Source organism: Camellia sinensis, chromosome 3, assembly GCF_055761805.1.
Source record: "Camellia sinensis isolate YWXY chromosome 3, ASM5576180v1, whole genome shotgun sequence".
NCBI lineage: Eukaryota > Viridiplantae > Streptophyta > Magnoliopsida > Ericales > Theaceae > Camellia > Camellia sinensis.
The window spans coordinates 21,297,537-21,315,104 of NC_138963.1; the positions used below are offsets into that span (position 1 = coordinate 21,297,537).

At 34.1% G+C, this 17,568-nt stretch overlaps 2 protein-coding genes across 5 annotated transcripts in view; both read right to left on the reverse strand.

The window, feature by feature from the left end:
* The window catches only part of LOC114310196 (F-box/LRR-repeat protein At3g26922), a 28,337-nt gene extending 23,839 nt beyond the window's left edge, over positions 1 to 4,498 (reverse strand). For 2 of the 4 annotated variants that reach the window (XM_082919243.1, XM_082919242.1), the window contains exons 1-2: positions 3,327 to 4,498; positions 3,046 to 3,207 (exon numbers count right to left, since the gene is read on the reverse strand). In XM_082919243.1, coding sequence (XP_082775369.1) covers positions 3,046 to 3,207; positions 3,327 to 4,226 — 1,062 coding nt within the window. In that variant the 5' untranslated portion in view covers positions 4,227 to 4,498. Of the gene's footprint in view, positions 1 to 1,871; positions 2,165 to 2,552; positions 2,959 to 3,045; positions 3,208 to 3,326 lie in introns of those variants that run through there. The other 2 variants (XM_028256147.2, XM_028256143.2) reach the window with 2 other exon arrangements.
* A 7,310-nt stretch (positions 4,499 to 11,808) lies between these two features.
* Positions 11,809 to 14,605, reverse strand: LOC114310197 (putative F-box/LRR-repeat protein At3g18150). Its single transcript, XM_028256148.2, has 4 exons — positions 13,374 to 14,605; positions 13,091 to 13,252; positions 12,605 to 13,010; positions 11,809 to 12,208 (listed from the first exon to the last, which is right to left on the reverse strand). The coding sequence occupies exons 1-3, from the start codon at positions 14,265 to 14,267 to the stop codon at positions 12,627 to 12,629; spliced, it is 1,440 nt and encodes a 479-aa protein (XP_028111949.2). The 5' UTR covers positions 14,268 to 14,605; the 3' UTR covers positions 11,809 to 12,208; positions 12,605 to 12,626.
* Between the last annotated feature and the right edge of the window lie 2,963 nt (positions 14,606 to 17,568).

Genomic DNA, 17,568 nt, shown 5'->3' on the forward strand with positions numbered 1-17,568 from the left:
TAACTTCTCCAATAGATCATCTCTGTCATAACTGTCATATCAGAGATATTAATGTATTATTTTGTTCTATTACTATTTGTAGAGAAGCGTTATTAATCAAATTCTACTTCTTCAGTATATCTAATATTCATATAATCTATTGGTAAGACTAAAAAATCAGACTCTAATATTAATTTGAACACACAACAAAATAAAATATCTTTTAAAGGCAATAAAAATTTAAAAAGAGAGGATTTTTTTACTAATTTATAATACGTATAGGCATATGTTTTATTTTTGTAATCCTTTTAAGGGCTAAATAGGTTTGAATTAAATATTTTAGGGACTTAATAGATTCAAACGATAGTTTAGGGACTAACTAGACTTTGATTTATATACTTTAGGGACTAAATAGATTCAATTGATAGTTATTAGACTAAATAGATAATTTGATGATAGTTTAGGGGTAGAAAATGTAATAAATCCAAAACTAATTATGTGTCTTTTAATCAACCAAATAAAAAGTCCCCATTAGAAGATTGACTAAATTGAGAGGAAAACTTTGTTTTACTGAATCTGATGAAAAAATTACAGATGACGATTACAGTACCTCCCAAGTTGTTTTCAAAAACATCCTTGTATAGAAAGAGCTGTTTTGGATATAATTTATAAATTGATTTTTTTATTTATTACGAAAAAACGAGCAGAAAAATAGAGAGATTATGCGACTGAAATAAGTCAATAAATAACTTATTTATGTGCTCACCAAAGAGGCCAGATTACGAGACCATTGAATCTGGATGGATGGACAGTTAGTATGTTGTTTAATTAATTATCATGATATCTATGCTTAATTTTCAAGTAAATAGTATACAGAGACCATAGCAACCTTGATTATTTGTATATTAATTATCTTGATGCTCTACAATTTACATTAATTGGCTAGTTTCGTTGTTCTATGTTACTTATATCATTCAAATTAGGAGCTACCATACATGTCATAAGGATTTTTTTTTTTGATAATCCGATATTTGGATCAATTTACGCGCAAGCTCGACTAATCTTGAAAGACTGATTCCATAGTTCACTTGCAGGAACTCCCATTAAAAGTCAAAACAAGCAGCATAATGATCATAAAATGGTTGTTGATGAACAATTTAAATTTTGTTACAAATTTTATATTTTCGTACTTTGTTTACTGGGAATTTTTTGGTACATTGTCTTTTGGAGTTTACGACAACTCCGGTGCTTTCAAGTTTCCCATGATGACATTGAAGATGACGACGACGACACAAGTTTTCTTGGAACAAAAGAAGCAAGCATTTAAGAACCTTTACTCAAATATTCTGTAGTAGATTTAGTGTAATCAATTTATTTTCTCAGTTATATCTCTATTGCATTCTTTTAAAGTTGTAAAATAGTTGCATGAACTAATCAAATTAAAAAATAAAGTAAAAAAAATTCAATACAACTATTGTCATTATTGATATAACGAAAGATTCCTTATTTTTTCTCCTCTTGTTTTCCCTTGACAATTTATACATATTAATTTGATCCTTATAATTTTAATTACATTCTTTTTAATGACGTACAGAAATGTTATTGAGGTTACTAAAGTGAGTACAAAAGTAAACTTAGACTTCTCCAATGTAATGTCAAGTGCTGAATAGAATTTACATATGGTGAAGAATACAGCGGTTCAGTTTTGCACCACAAAAAAATTCAGCAAAATTATTATACTAAGAAGAAAAAAATCACCAAGGCTAATACAAAAAATCCAAAAAGCTATGGTTATGATTCCACAGAATGTATTATGAAAGGCAATCTTAATTCCAGTGCACGGGACTTTTAGCAATGCAAGAGTCAGATCAAACATACATAGTCTTTATCTCTGCATGTAAAGAGGTTGTTTCCTAATCATATATTATTATATTGTTGTGTAATTGTTCCTTTCTCCTTAATTAGTAGGAGGTACATAAAATTTGGAATGGAAGGATTGAGCAGCCTCTAACAATCCTAAGGTTTTATTTACATCACCATATAGTTTATGACTTTTAGATCTAGTTGCCCGGGATGACTTTAACAAGTCCTCCAACGGAGGAGTTTTGAGTTCTTCAATTGATGTTGGTCTCGGTAAAGTAAATGGTTGCTTCTGTGGTGCTGATAATGAGTGGTGATTATCCACCTGGTTAATAGAAACACAATACATACATATACATAAATATTTCAGTGACGAATACAAAACAACGATTTAAAAAAAACAAAAAAACAGACAGGGCAGTAATATGAATTTTTTTAATTTGCCAAAATTAATGAAAATTAATACTAATTTAAAATAAAAAAACACCATCAAGTTAGATCAATGTTGTGTTAGCCTTTAGGGATTCCTTAGGAGGCAGTCTCTGAACTTCACACAATTGTGCATAGATTTGTGTGTGACGCTGTCAATTGCTTGACATGATTCACTTAGGTAAGTTAGGTAATCAAAGCAAGTTCAAGTTTCAAGACCAATCCCTTGCAGATTGTTCTAATCAACCAAATAAAAAAGTTCCCGTTAATTAGAAGATTCTCACCTTTTGAAAATGCACAGAAATTTCAGATAAACAAGATCTGGGCACTAGGGGAAGCTCTGGTGTAGAGACACACTTGTTCTTGAAGAAACTCTCTCTGATTAATAGGAACACGACATTGAAGCGAAAACACATCTAGATATTGCTCAGGATCTTCAAAAACCACAGACATAGTCTCTAAACTCACGGTCCTTTCCAACAATAGCTTCACCAGCTCCATCTCATACTTGTATCCAGAAAAGTACAACAACTCAATAGATTTAAGCTGAAGTAGAAGACTAACTTGTGGTAACAGTTCTCCAGCCTGCGGGTTGATCTCTATAAATTCGATTGCCCCATGGGGATAAAATCGTGTTATATCCATTGTAGGCAATTTCTTGTGTGTCCCAGTCCAACAAGACAATCGAAACTGCATTGCATAAAATGATAACATTGTGAGAATTTGTTACAGAATAGAAAAAAGAAGACAACATAAAAGCACGAGTAAAAAACTTACATCAATTTTAATTTTCTGGAGAAGGGGGCAATCTTCCAAAAAGGCAAAGAAGATAACCATATTGTATTCTTCCTTTAGTTGTGAACCCATAAAATAGAATTCCTTGAGGTTCTTGAATATAGTACATTGTTTTCCATTCCTATAATATTCTTCCATTACAAACTGTACAATTTCCAAAAGAGTAATTAAAAAAGAAAACACACAAAATTAGCAACAACAGAGAAATTATGTGGGTTTGACATGAATAATCAAGCAGTTTCAGATTGACATCTGTACTGTACCTGAAGAACCCAATCATTAGCAGCAAGAACCTCAACCTGAGCTAGTTGATCCAGCAATATTCTAACATTGCTTTTCCGCAAATCCCAATTCTCCAAATCCCAATTCCCCACATCAAAAAGATTCGCGCCAAGAAGGCTACAAGAATTGTTAAGCCGGAGAATATTCAAGCAACGCCAGGTCTTCAGGGTCGCTAAATTGGGCGCATCCACTTGTAATGTAGTCATTTCTCCAAGGTTTTCCCGATAAAATACAAATTCCTTAAGAGCCGTACCCGAGACCTTAACGTTGACAAGACCATAGCAAAAGTGAAGAGCTAAACTCTCAAGTAGCAAACATGTAGACATAACAGCTTCAAGTGCTTCATCAGTAAGTTGAGATCGAAAAAGAGTGAGCTTTTTCAAAGATACAAAAGGTGGTGGTGGTGATGGCAGTGGATTAAAGTCAACGGAGGTCATTACCAATTGTTCTAACGATTCAGTATCATAAAATGAATTCGGCAATTGAAACAACCTGGGACAGTAGGGTTTTACAAACCAGTAGAACTCGAGAAATCTAACGTGCTTTGAAGCGGCGAAATCAACCCAGCTTTCAATGTCAGGGTTGAAGGAATCGGAAGTGGAATCACCAACCACGGTGATGATGGTGAATTTTTGAATTATAGGGGCTTTGTGAAGGCTAAGACACCTATTGACAAAGCCATAGTCTACGACTGGTTCGGTGGTTGAAGAAGAAGAAGAAGGAAAAGGTGGGAAATCGAGAACGGGGTTAAATTTCCAGAGATGACGCCACCTGTTCGATAAAATGCCTGTTTGAATCGCAAACTTCATCGGCATGAATGAAAGGATGTGGAGAATGACTTCATCAGGTAGAGCACTAAGACGATCAACTTGTTCTTCCATGGAGTTCGTCTGATTATGATGGGAGAAAGAAAAGAAGAGATAGCAAAGAGAGAGAGAGAGAGAGAGACCTGACCTGAGCTTCAGGGGACCATATCAATGGTGTATGTCCATCACACCTTCTCCATGGTCTCAACGATTTGAATTGCACTCGCAGGTGGCAGCGTCTTCTCCTCTCCAACCTCTCAATCCTAACCCTAACCCTAATTCCAAACGAATATCTAACCTTTCTGTGGTTGTTACGTGACATGAGGAAGGACACGCTTTTCTAGCTAGGGGTGGGCGCGGGTCGGTTGCGGCGACGGAACCTCCAATCCGCCGTCCGTCCGCCAAATTGACGGATTGAAGAAAATCAATCCGCATCCGTCCGCTAATCCGGCGGACGTGAATTGAGCGGATTGGCGGTTTGGCGGATGGATGCGAATCGGTTTGGCGGTTTAAAATTTTATAAATTTTCAACATAATTCAACTTGTACACTTCCTCAAATAAAAAAAAAAAGAAAAAAAAGAAAAAGAAAGTATTACAGTCAATGACTTAAAAAAGTATTACAATCATTGTATGCCTTATCCAAAGAAAAAAAGTTTGAAACTTTATAATATCACGATCACTGCATGCCTCATCCACATATTACAATCACAGCATGATTCATCCCCATAAAATATTACAATCTGTGATTCTTAAAATATAATAACAATTCAAACCACCAAAACCATGAACAGAGCAGTAGTAGAGATTGAATGTCTCTATATTGTTACATCTACATATGTTTTTGAAAACAAAAATCAACCAGCATATATCATATTTTCTATTTATTATTTTTAGAGTTACATTTAAAAACTAAAAAATATATATGAATAATACGTATATTTTTTTCAATTCAAAAAATATATTCTAGTTGAAAACTTTTTTTCAACAAAATATTTAAACTCTTTTTCAATTGAAAACACAAACATAATATTTAAACAAATTGAAAATACAAAGTCTTATAAATTACTAGGGGTGCTCGTGATTTGGCGGTTTGGCGGTTCGGTTGCGGCCAAAAAATCTCAAATCCGCCATCCGTCCGCCAAATCGGCGGATTTGAGAAAATCAATCCACAACCGTCCGCTCGTCATCACGCATCCGTCCAAAATGTGGCGGATCGGTTCGGTTCGGTCGGTTTTGGCGGATCGGTATATCCGCTGCTCACCCCTATTTCTAGCTATATTTGAATCGGGATTGTCTCCAATTGGCAGTCTATGTGAACCGTTCAGTCTGATCCTTCTAAGATTTATTTTCGCTGGTACCGATAATTTGAATTGTTTGATGATAATTCATAATTATTTTATTTCTGCAAAAGGTTGATATTAATAATTTGAATTGTTTAATGGTCATTCATAATTATTTTATTTTTATAAAAAATTATGTTAATTAGATATTGTTATTTACTTGATCAATTCATATTTTTGTCAATAATATTTAAAAAATCATATATACTATTTATAGAAATGTGAATTGATTAAATAACTATCGATATCTGACCAACATGATTTTTTTTTTATAAGGATTAAATTCTCGACGAGTTTTACACATTAAACGGTTTAGATCGTTGATTAGAGCTCCGTAGTGGGCTTACAGAAACCCAATAACAGAGTCCAGTCCGATTAGGACCACAGACAAATAAGTATTATTTTTAACTTTTTATAAAAAGATGTACAGAAAAATAAGAGAGTGATGCGATCCAAATAAGTGTATTTATCTAAACTAGTTAAAATACGCATATGTTGCATGTGGTTGTTTTGGTCGAACTCATTTTTTCACCAATGGTAGAAGGTAGTATTCATGGATTCAAGTAAAATTTTGAAAAAATTTGAGACCAACTTTTGCAAGGTACTATCTGCATGTATATCATTTGAAAATGAAATTGAAGTTAGACAAAATAAAAAATATAAATTAAATACAATCAAAATAAGAGAGCTATTTTCCATATTGCAATATTGCAGATAGTCTTGTGAAAAAATATATATCTATCACGTACGCCAAAAAAATTGGAGTCAGCTCACCTTCCGTCCTTAATCGAATTGGACGGTACTGTTCGGCCTATGGGGTCCCACCACGGGTCCCGTTTTGATAATTCGAACTGTTCAATATGTAGAACTCATCGAGTACTATATGCCTGTAAAATATCACATTGATCGGATATCAATAGCTATTTCATTTTATCAGTTTTTTATCAACCGTTAATTTGTTCACTGTTCATTTTTTTTATTATAGAAAACTGATATGATCACATTGCTATCGATATCCGATCAATGTGATTTTTTACATGCATATAGTAGTCGATGAGTTCTACACATTGACGATTTGGATTATTAAAATGGGACCTGTGGTAAGTCTCCACGGGCCGAACAGCACCATCCAATCCAATTAAGGACTGGAGGCGAGCTGGCTCCAAAAAAAAATATAAAAAAAAGGTGTGAATTAATTTATGTGCAGTTGTGTTTACATTGTATAATGAAAATATAGGCAAAAATATAGTTTAAAAAAATTAAACCAAAGAAAGTTGTTATTTAGAATTTTGACATACATGGGCTATTAAAGTACTATGCAAAATAATACAATTCTAAAAATCTAAACAAAGAGAAAGTGTATAAAAATAGCCTGTAAATTCTTGAGATACAGTACGAAACCGAATGTGTCTCCTTCTATGTAGATTCGAATAGATGTATACAACTCTAAGATTCATTCCAAAATATTCACAGCATTTTTGTGTAGATTCAAACAAATGAATATAACACTAAAATTCAACCCAAAATATTTACAGCGGTCTAATCCATGATGGACAGTTGTAAATAATATGTATAGCAGTATGGAAGTAGATAGAGGAAATAAGAAAGATTTTATAGTTCAATTATCAATTCAAAAAATAGGGAGACAGGTTTGTTAAAGGACTTTGGAAACAGAGGAATAGGAAATTGATCTCTTTTTAGTGTTAATTAAATAAATAAATGTTAATGTTAAAAAAAAATATTTAATTTATATAGGACTCTTCATGACTTTTGTGCATGATGCAGTGGTTGAATTTAAATCCAAAACCTTTTAAATTATTGGTTGGTCCTGGGACACACGTAGCCATGCCTCAGGCTAATCACAAATCCCATGCTCGTTCATATTTCTCAATCACCTAATACAAAATCGGAAGCTCCATCCCCTCTATCCATCATAATACATGTGGAGCGCCACGTGACACTACTCTAAACCAACCAATAACTTTTCTAGAAGAATAGACACTCAATTCATAGAAAAAATTATTGGCTAGTTTTAGGGCACCGCATGACAATGTCTCAGGCCAATCACAAATCTCTAAATCCCTTCATGTTTTCTAATTGCTCAACAAAATCGTGGGCCCCACCATTTCTACTAATTACAATCTCTATCAATCACAATGAATGTAGAGCACCACGTGACATTGTTCCTAGACCAACCAATAACTTCTCCAATAGATCATCTTTGTCATAACTGTCATATCAGAGATATTAATGTATTATTTTGTTATATTACTATTTGTAGAGAAGCGTTATTATTTAAACTATCCAATTCTACTTCTTCAGTATATCTAATATTCATATAATCTATTGGTAAGACTAAAAAATCAGACTCTAATATTAATTTGAACACACAACAAAATAAAATATCTTTTAAAGGCAATAAAAAATTTAAAAGGAGAGGATTTTTTTACTAATTTATAATACGTATTGGCATATGTTTTATTTTTGTAATCTTTTTAAGGACTAAATAGGTTTGAATTAAATATTTTAGGGACTTAATAGATTCAAACGATAGTTTAGGGACTAAATAGACTTTGATTTATATACTTTAGGGACTAAGTAGATTCAATTGATAGTTATTAGACTAAATAGATAATTTGATGATAGTTTAGGGATAGAAAATGTAATAAATCCAAAACTAATTTATGTGTCTTTTAATCAACCAAATAAAAAGTCCCCATTAGAAGATTAACTAAATTGAGAGGAAAACTTGCTTTTACTGAATCTGATGAAAAAATTATAGATGACGATTACAGTACCTCCCAAGTTGTTTTCAAAAATATTCTTGTATAGAAAGAGCTGTTTTTGATATAATTTTTAAGTTGATTTTTTTATTTATTACAAAAAAACGTGCAAAAAATAGAGAGATTATGTGACTGAAATAAGCTAATAAATAACTTATTTATGTGCTCACTAAAGAGGCCAGATTACGAGACCATTGAATCTGGATGGATGGACAGTTAGTATGTTGTTTAATTAATTATCATGATATATATGCTTAATTTTCAAGTAAATAGTATATAGAGAGACCATAGCAACCTCGATTATTTGTATATTAATTATCTTGATGCTCTACAATTTACATTAATTGGCTAGTTTTGTTGTTCTATGTTACTTATATCATTCAAACTAGGAGCTACCATACATGTCATAAGGACTTTTTTTTTTTTTTTTGATAATCCAATATTTGGATCAATTTATGCGCAAACTCGACTAATCCTGAAAGACTAATTCCATAGTTCACTTGCAGGAACCCCCATTAAAAGTCAAAACAAGCAGCTTAATGATCATAAAATGGTTGTTGATGAACAATTTAAATTTTGTTACAAATTTTATATTTTCGTACTTTGTTTACCGGGAATTTTTTGGTACATTGTCTTTGGGAGTTGCCGAATTTTTTGGTACATTGTCTTTTGAGAGTTTACGACAACTCCAATGCTTTCAAGTTTCCCATGATGACATTGAAGATGACGACGACGACACGAGTTTTCTTGGAACAAAAGAAGCAAGCATTTAAGAACCTTTATTCAAATATTCTGTCACGACCACATTTTGGCCTTAGTAGAGTGGTGCTATGATGGCCAGTAATCTGAGATTATCAAAGGTCCATTGCAAAGTTACACACAATCAGAGTATACATATGAGGCTTACATGTGCAGAAGCAATAAATTTAAATCTAAATAGTCCACAAGAGCTGTGCATAGATCAAATGAAATGTCATACATAATATGATTTACAGTTTGAATACAAATAAATTAAGTACATTTTACATCTTGATCAAAAGGCTTCTCAAGCCGACATATACAAAATGAATGAACTACAAAGCCAAGAAGCATAATCTCCAAGATGGTGCAAAACGTGCATCCAAAACAAAATACAATAAACATCTAGGCGTCGCCGCCCTCTTACTCGTCACCTACATATATATATATATATATAAGAGGGTGAGCTTGAATACTCGGTGAATGATATTAGTAATAAAGGTTTGCATGAATGATATTCAAGATCTTTGTCAAAACAATACATAGCGTATCTTGTACCAAAAATCAAGAGATGAACCAAGTTCATCTATCAAATATTTCAAAACTTCAAGGGATGTTTACTAGCATCAATATAATACAAGGGATAACATTCCTGACAAAACAAGGGAATAATCGACCCGGAATCGATTAGACAAACCCACCCGCATAAGGCCGTCGGTGGCAAGGGAGATATCTCAAACAAGAGTGCTAGTTGCATTATAGTCCCTTAGCACTAAGGACTTTCAAAACAAGAGTACTAGTTGCATTATAGTCCCCTAGCACTAAGGACTTCCAAGAATGTCATCAAAACAAGATAGTACTTGATACAAAACTAGGAATAATCATTCATACTTGAAGAAACACTTTTCCAAAACAAAACAAACAAAGCTTTTATCAAAACGTTAGAACATAACTTTATTAAAAATACCACTCACATAGTTCTTCGAGTGTAGGGATTAAAGTAAGGATCCAAGACCTATAAACATATAATAATTCCCATTGAATGTACTTCAAGAAGACAAGAAGAGATGTTCCAAAATAGATATGAAATGCAAATGATCTCGGTATTCTTTCAAAACTAAGTTGAACCAAAACAAAACACTGTTTCTCATCTCAGGAAAACAGGCTGGGTACCAACCAGGTCTTGGCCGAGGTCCCACACCTCTTGGCCGAGGTGTGTTCCCGATGACCACATTCAAGAAAGTGAAATCGGGAAAATCTGGGTTTCCCTTCGAAGAACATGAAGAACATGAACATGAAGAAAATGAATGCAAAGATCATAATTTGTTATTACAAAATCTGAGATTTCATGAGATGAGTTCAAAGACATAGACCTGAGTACCCATACTTGGAGATTTGGTGAAAACAAACACAAAGACATGGATCTTGATACAAACTTTCGGATCAAAACATGATTTTATTTCAAGAACACAAGAACATTACTTTCTCTTTCTAAAACCAACCTTTAAATTAATGCATAGCTTGTAAATCATGCTCGATCATGCAATGTGATTAGATGAACATAAAGAACAACATGAGCAGATCAAGAATCTAACCTTGAGGCACGGATCTAACAGTTTAACCTCTAAGAATCAAGCTTGAAATCTAACTCTCTCACTCTAAAACTTCTTCTTCTTCCTAGAGCTTCTCTCTCTAAAAGACAAAGATATGATACAAAATGATATGTTCTCTCAGCTGATTCCTGACTTAACCCTCTGCTGGGACACGTGGAAGCGCCGGGTTGGGTTCTCTCAAAAAGGTGACTGAATGATAAGACCAAAAGCATGACAAAATGTGTATAATAAGTAAGGTGGTATGGGCTCTCTGGCAAGGTAATGATATCAGGTTAAATCATCGGCTCTGACAAGTAGGTTTCAATGATCTCGGCCAGGAAGGATAACACTTGGCCCAGCTGTGCCACATCTCGACCTAGATGTGCCACACCTCGGTCTAAGTCATACCAGTCCTGGAGCAAGATTGCTAGGTGCAAGGGTCAAAGATGTAGGATGCCTAGATGGTAACATCTCGGCCTAGAGGACATCTCCGCCAAGGTGTTAGGGTGGAAGCGGAGGTCAACCCAAGTGGTTCCAAGATGGTCCTAGGCGTAAGAGGTTCAAAGGTGTGACCTAAGCTTAAGATGACCTCGGCTACACATATCAAGCAAAGAACAAGACTTACAAGCAAATTCACATAAGTACGAAACAAGACAAGGACCTTTACTTAAGGTAAAACAAGTCAAATCCACAGATGCAAGTTTAAACAAACCAAAATCATGCAGATGCACATGAGCATGGCTAAGACGGGGATGAGGGTCATTACATATTCTACAGAAGATTTAGTGTAATCAATTTATTATCTCAGTTATATCTCTATTGCATTATTTTAAAGTTGTAAAATAGTTGCAGGAATTAATCAAATTAAAAAATAAAGTAAAAAAATTTCAATACAACCATTGTTATTATTGATATAACAAAAGATTCCTTATTTTTTCTCTTCTCGTTTTCCCTTGACAATTTATACATATTAATTTGATCCTTATAATTTTAATTACATTCTTTTTAATGACATACAGAAATGTTATTGAGGTTACTAAAGTGAGTACAAAAGTAAACTGAGACTTCTCCAATGTAATGTGAAGTGCTGAATAGAATTTACATATGGTGAAGAATACAGCGGTTCATTTTTGCAGCACAAAAAAATTCAGCAAAATTATTATACTAAGAAGAAAAAAATCGCCAAGGCTAATACAAAAAATACAAAAAGCTATGGTTATGATTCCACAGAATGTATTATGAAAGGCAATCTTAATTCCAGTGCACGAGACTTTTAGCAATGCAAGAGTCAGATCAAATATACATAGTCTTATCTCTGCATGTAAAGAGGTTGTTTCCTAATCATATATTATTATGTGTAATTGTTCCTTTCTCCTTAATTAGTAGGAGGTACATCAAATTTGGAATGGAGGGATTGAACAGCCTCTAACAATCCTAAGGTTTTATTTACATCACCATTTAGTTTATGACTTTTAGATCTAGTCGCCCAGGATGACTTTAACAAGTCCTCAAATGGAGGAGTTTTGAGTTCTTCAATTGATGTTGGTCTCGGTAAAGTAAATGGTTGCTTCTGTGGTGCTGATAGTGAGTGGTGATTATCCACCTGGTTAATAGAAACACAATACATACATATAGATAAATATTTCAGTGACGGATACAAAACAACGATTTCAAAAACACAAAAAAACAAAAAAACAGACAGGGCAGTAATATGAATTTTTTTAATTTGCCAAAACTAATGAAAATTAATACTAATTTAAAATACAAAAACACCATCAAGTTAGATCAATGTTGTGTTAGCCTTTAGGGATTCCTTAGGAGGCAGTCTCTGAACTTCACACAATTGCGCATAGATTTGTGTGCGACGCCGTCAATTGTTTGACATGATTCACTTAGGTAAGTTAGGTAATCAAAGCAAGTTCAAGTTTCAAGACCACTCCCTTGCAGATTGTTCTAATCAACCAAATAAAAAAGTTCCCATTAATTAGAATATTCTCACCTTTTGAAAATGCACAGAACTTTCAGATAAACAAGATCTGGGCACGAGGGGAAGCTCTGGTGTAGAGACACACTTGTTCTTGAAGAAACTCTCTCTGATTAATAGGAACACGACATTGAAGCAAGAACACATCTACATATTGTTCAGGATCTTCAAAAACCACAGACATAGTCTCTAAACTAACGGTCTTTTCCAACAATAGCTTCACCAGCTCCATCTCATACATGTATCCAGAAAAGTACAACAACTCAATAGATTTAAGCTGAAGTAGAAGACTAACTTGTGGTAACTGTTCTCCAGCCTGCGGGTTGATCTCTATAAATTCGATTGCCCCATGGGGATAAAATGGTGTTATATCCATTGCAGGCAATTTCTTGTGTGTCCCAGTCCAACAAGACAATCGAAACTGCATTGCATGAAATGCTAACATTGTGAGAATTTGTTAAAGATGTGTTAAAGACATAAAAGCATGAGTAAAAAACTTACATCAATTTTAATTTTCTGGAGAAGGGGGCAATCTTCCAAAAAGGCAAAGAAGATAACCATATTGTACTCTTCCTTTAGTTGTGAACCCATAAAATAGAATTCCTTAAGGTTCTTGAATATAGTACATTGTTTTCCATTCCTATAATATTCTTCGATTACAAACTGCCCAATTTCCAAAAGAGTGTAATTAAAAAAGAAAACACACAAAATTAGCAACAATAGAGAAATTATGTTGCTTTAACATGAATAAACAAGCAGTTTCAGATTGACATCTGTACTGTACCTGAAGAAACCAATCATTAGCAGCAAGAACCTCAACCTGAGCTAGTTGATCCAGCAATATTCTAACATTACTTTTCTGCAAATCCCAATTCTCCAAATCCCAATTCCCCATATCAAAAAGATTCGCGCCGAGAAGGCTACAAGAATTGTTAAGCCGGAGAATATTCAAGCAACGCCAGGTCGTCAGGGTCACTAAATTGGGCGCATCCACTTGTAATGTGGCCATTTCTGCCTGGTTTCCCCGATAAAATACAAATTCTTTAAGAGCCGTACCCGATATCTTAACGTTGACAAGACCATAGCAATAGTGAAGCGCTAAACTCTCAAGTAGGAAACATGTAGACATAACAGCTTCAAGTGCTTCATCAGTAAGTTGAGATCGAAAAAGAGTGAGCTTTTTCAAAGACACAAAAGGTGGTGGTGGTGATGGCGGTGGATTAAAGTCAACGTAGCTCATTACCAATTGTTCTAACGAGTCAGTATCATAAAATGAATTCGGCAATTGAAACAACCTGGGACGGTAGGGTTTTACAAACCAATAGAACTCGAGAAATCTAACGTGCTTTGAAGCGGCGAAATCAACCCAGCTTTCAATGTCAGGGTTGAAGGAATCGGAAGTGGAATCACCAACCACGGTGATGATGGTGAATTTTCGAATTATAGGGGCTTTGTGAAGGCTAAGACACCTATTGACAAAGCCATAGTCTACGACTGGTTCGGTGGTTGAAGAAGAAGGAAAAGGTGGAAAATCGAGGACGGGGTTAAATTTCCAGAGATGACGCCACCTGTTTGATAAAATGCCTGTTTGAATCGCAAACTTCATCGGCATGAATGAAAGAATGTGGAGAATGACTTCATCAGGTAGAGCACTAATACGGTCTACTTGTTCTTCCATGGAGTTCGTCTGATTACGATGGGAGAGAGAAAAGAAAAGATAGCAAAGAGAGAGAGAGACCTGAGCTTCAAGGGACCATATCAATGGTGTATGTCCATCACACCATGATCTCAACGATTTGAATTGCACTCGCAGGTGGCGGCGTCTTCTCCTCTCCAAGCTCTCAATCCTAATCCTAACCCTAACCCTAATCCTAAATCCAAACGAATATCTAACGTTTTCTGTGGTTGTTACGTGACATGCGGAAGGTCACGCTTTTCTAGCTATATTTGAATCGGGATTGTCTCCAATTGGCAGTCTCAGTGGCCGTTCAGTCTGATCCATTTAAGATTTATTTCGGGTTTGTATCAATAACTTGAATTATTTAATGCGTAAAGTTTGTCAATTATTTTTATTTTTGTAAAAATTTATGTTAATTGGATATTGTTATTTACTTGATGAATTCACATTTTTGTCAATAATTTTTTAAAAAATCATACTTACTGTTGACAGAAATGTGAATTGATCAAGTGACTATCGATATTTGACCAACGTAATTTTTTTATAAAAATTATGTTCTCGATGAGTTTTACACATTAAACAGTTTACATCATTGATTTGGATTCCATAGTGTGCCTGCAAAAATCCAATAATAGAGTTCAGTCTAATTAGGACAGTGGACAAATAAATGTAATTTTTAATTTTTTAAGAAAAGATGTCAAAAAAATAGGAAGGTGATATGAGCAAAATAAGTGCATTTATCTAAACAAGTTAAAGCACACGTGTGTTGCACGTTGCTATTTGGGTCCAACTCATTTTTTCACCAACCGTAGAAGGTAGTGTTCATGGATTTAAGCAAAATTTTGAGAAAATTTAAAATCAACTTTTGCAAGGTACTATCTGCATGTATATCATTTGAAAATGAAATTAAAGTTAGACCAACTAAAAAACATAAATTAAATGCAATCAAAATTCTAGAGCTATTTTCTATGTTGCAATATTGCAGATAGTCATGTGAAAATGTATATCTATAATGCACGCCAGAAAAGAAGAAGAAAAAAAGAGATGTGAATTAACTTAGTGCAGTTGTGTTTATATTGTATAATCAAAATATAGACAAAAATATAGTTTTAAAAACTTAAATCAAAGAAAGTGATTATTATTTAAAATTTTGACGACATACATGGATTATTAAAGTACTATGCAAAACAATACAATTCTAAAAATCTAAATAAAGAGAAAGTGTATAAAAATAGCCTATAAATTCCTGAGATGCAATACGAAACCGGATGTGTCCCCTTTATATAGATTTGAATACATGCATATAACTCTAAGATTCAACTCAAAATATTTACAGCATTTTTGTGTAGATTCAAACAAATGAATATAACACTAAAATTCAATCCAAAATATTCACAACGGTTTAATCCATGATAGACAGTTATAAATAATATGTACAGTAACATGGAAGTAGATAGAGAAAATAAGAAAGATTTTATGGTTCAATCATCAATTCAAAAAATAGGGAGATACGTTTGTTATAAAAGTTTTGGAAACAGAGGAATAGGAAATTGATCGTTTTTTAGTGTTAAATAAATAAAACAATGTTTACGATAAGAAAAAAAAAAGACATTTGGTTTATATAGGATTCTTCATGACTTTTGTGCATGATGCAGTGGTTGAATTTAAATTCAAAACCTTTTAAATTTAAGCAAACGCCTATTCAATTCAAAATAGTGTCTTTTAACTATACAACTTTTAATTTGAAATTTGAAATTTAAATGCAAAATTTATTTAATCTTTAATTATTTAATAATAACAATATATATATATATATATATATAAATAGCCAGTATTCGGGGTAACTATAAATTAAAATTTTGAATTTCATCATTTCAATATATGATTGAAAATATCAGGAATTTTTTGTTGAGAAAATTGTTGAAAAATCCAATCTAAGGAGGATATAAGGCATTAGATCCAGTGCTTATTTTTTGTTGGCGAGAGGTCTACCATTTGTGAAATAATTTGGTGAGAAATCCTTTTGTTGTTTAGGAGGATATTTTATTTCCAATTTTACCCTTTATCTATTTGTTTAATTTTTTTGACTATCCATTCAAATTTATTTTTATCTGTTTAACTTTTTTGACTATCTATTCAATTTTTTACCTTATTTGTTTAAATATCTATCCAAATTTTATTATCTGTTCAATTTTATATTCTCCTATGTTTTGGGCTACATCCCTCTGTAATGTGAGAAGAATAGATTGAGACATGTGACAATGGAAAATACAAAATTTCAGTACTTTTAGTATTTTTTATTTTGTAACTTAATAGTTATTATAGTTTGTGCCTTGAATCTATCAAATAAATATTTCCTTTCATTAATTTACCAATTGCTTCTATTTTCGTAACCGATGAAAGAGGCTGAACATTGTGTAGGAGAGGGTTCAATAAAGGAGTTGGAAAATTCGAAGATCTTCGAAGATCCTTGAAGAACAACTTCGAATTCTCTAGAAGAAATGTGAGAGGCTTAGATTCTTCAATGGTCTCAACTCAAGAACACAAGAGTAAAGGAGATGATGGAGATAAGAGATTGGGTGAAGAAGAAGGCAAAATGGCTAGAGAGAGAATAATGGCAAGGCTCTCCCAGGGATCTCCCACTTTCACTCTCAAGGTTGATAATGGAGAAGGGAAATTAGTTCTTTCCAAGAGTTAAAAAATCTCCAAAATCCATCCCTTGTAAAGCTATGGGTGGGTGCTATTTATAGGCACCTCATGATGTAGGATGGAGCCCATGTGCAAGGCACATGGGGGATATTCTCTCTAACCACCTTGTCCGAGGAGGTGACCTCTCCGAGGAGGTGACTTCTCCGAGGATGAGAAAACCCCGAAGAGGAGATCAACCCCTCGGCGAACCCTTCTTCTTAGCCACACCTAACCAATGATCCCCAATCATCCCAAAGGGTCAGGGGTAGTCCCAGAGGACGTCCTGCCGCAAAATATTGCCGAGTCTCATGGACCCCCCGGGGTCGTGCCACCTCGACCCGGGTATAGGCTAGTTTAACCGAAGAGTGAATTTATCTCCACTCACTGTCCTCGGGATCGGGTCCTTTGTTCGAACTCCATTACGCCCATGGTTCTGGTGCGTAGATCCCGGAAAGCTCCGAGCCCGCAAGTGTTCTGGGACTCATTAACGGAGCGACTTCTAGATTGCGTCTGAATCCGTTCGAAGCCAAGTGTTTAGGACCTCTAGGTTCGTGGATCCAAACCCTTTCGAGTCCGAGTGCCTCAGATCTCTAGGCTTGCTTAATACCCTTTC

What these genes read in the sequence shown, in the direction of transcription:
- LOC114310197 (XM_028256148.2), bottom strand. Translation starts at nt 14,267, where the DNA reads ATGGAAGAACAAGTAGACCGTATTAGTGCTCTACCTGATGAAGTCATT. An exon ending in CTAATGATTGGTTTCTTCAG is followed by an intron (nt 13,253 to 13,373) that starts GTACAGTACAGA and finishes GAAATTGGGCAG; the next exon opens with TTTGTAATCGAAGAATATTA. An exon ending in TCCAGAAAATTAAAATTGAT is followed by an intron (nt 13,011 to 13,090) that starts GTAAGTTTTTTA and finishes CATGCAATGCAG; the next exon opens with TTTCGATTGTCTTGTTGGAC.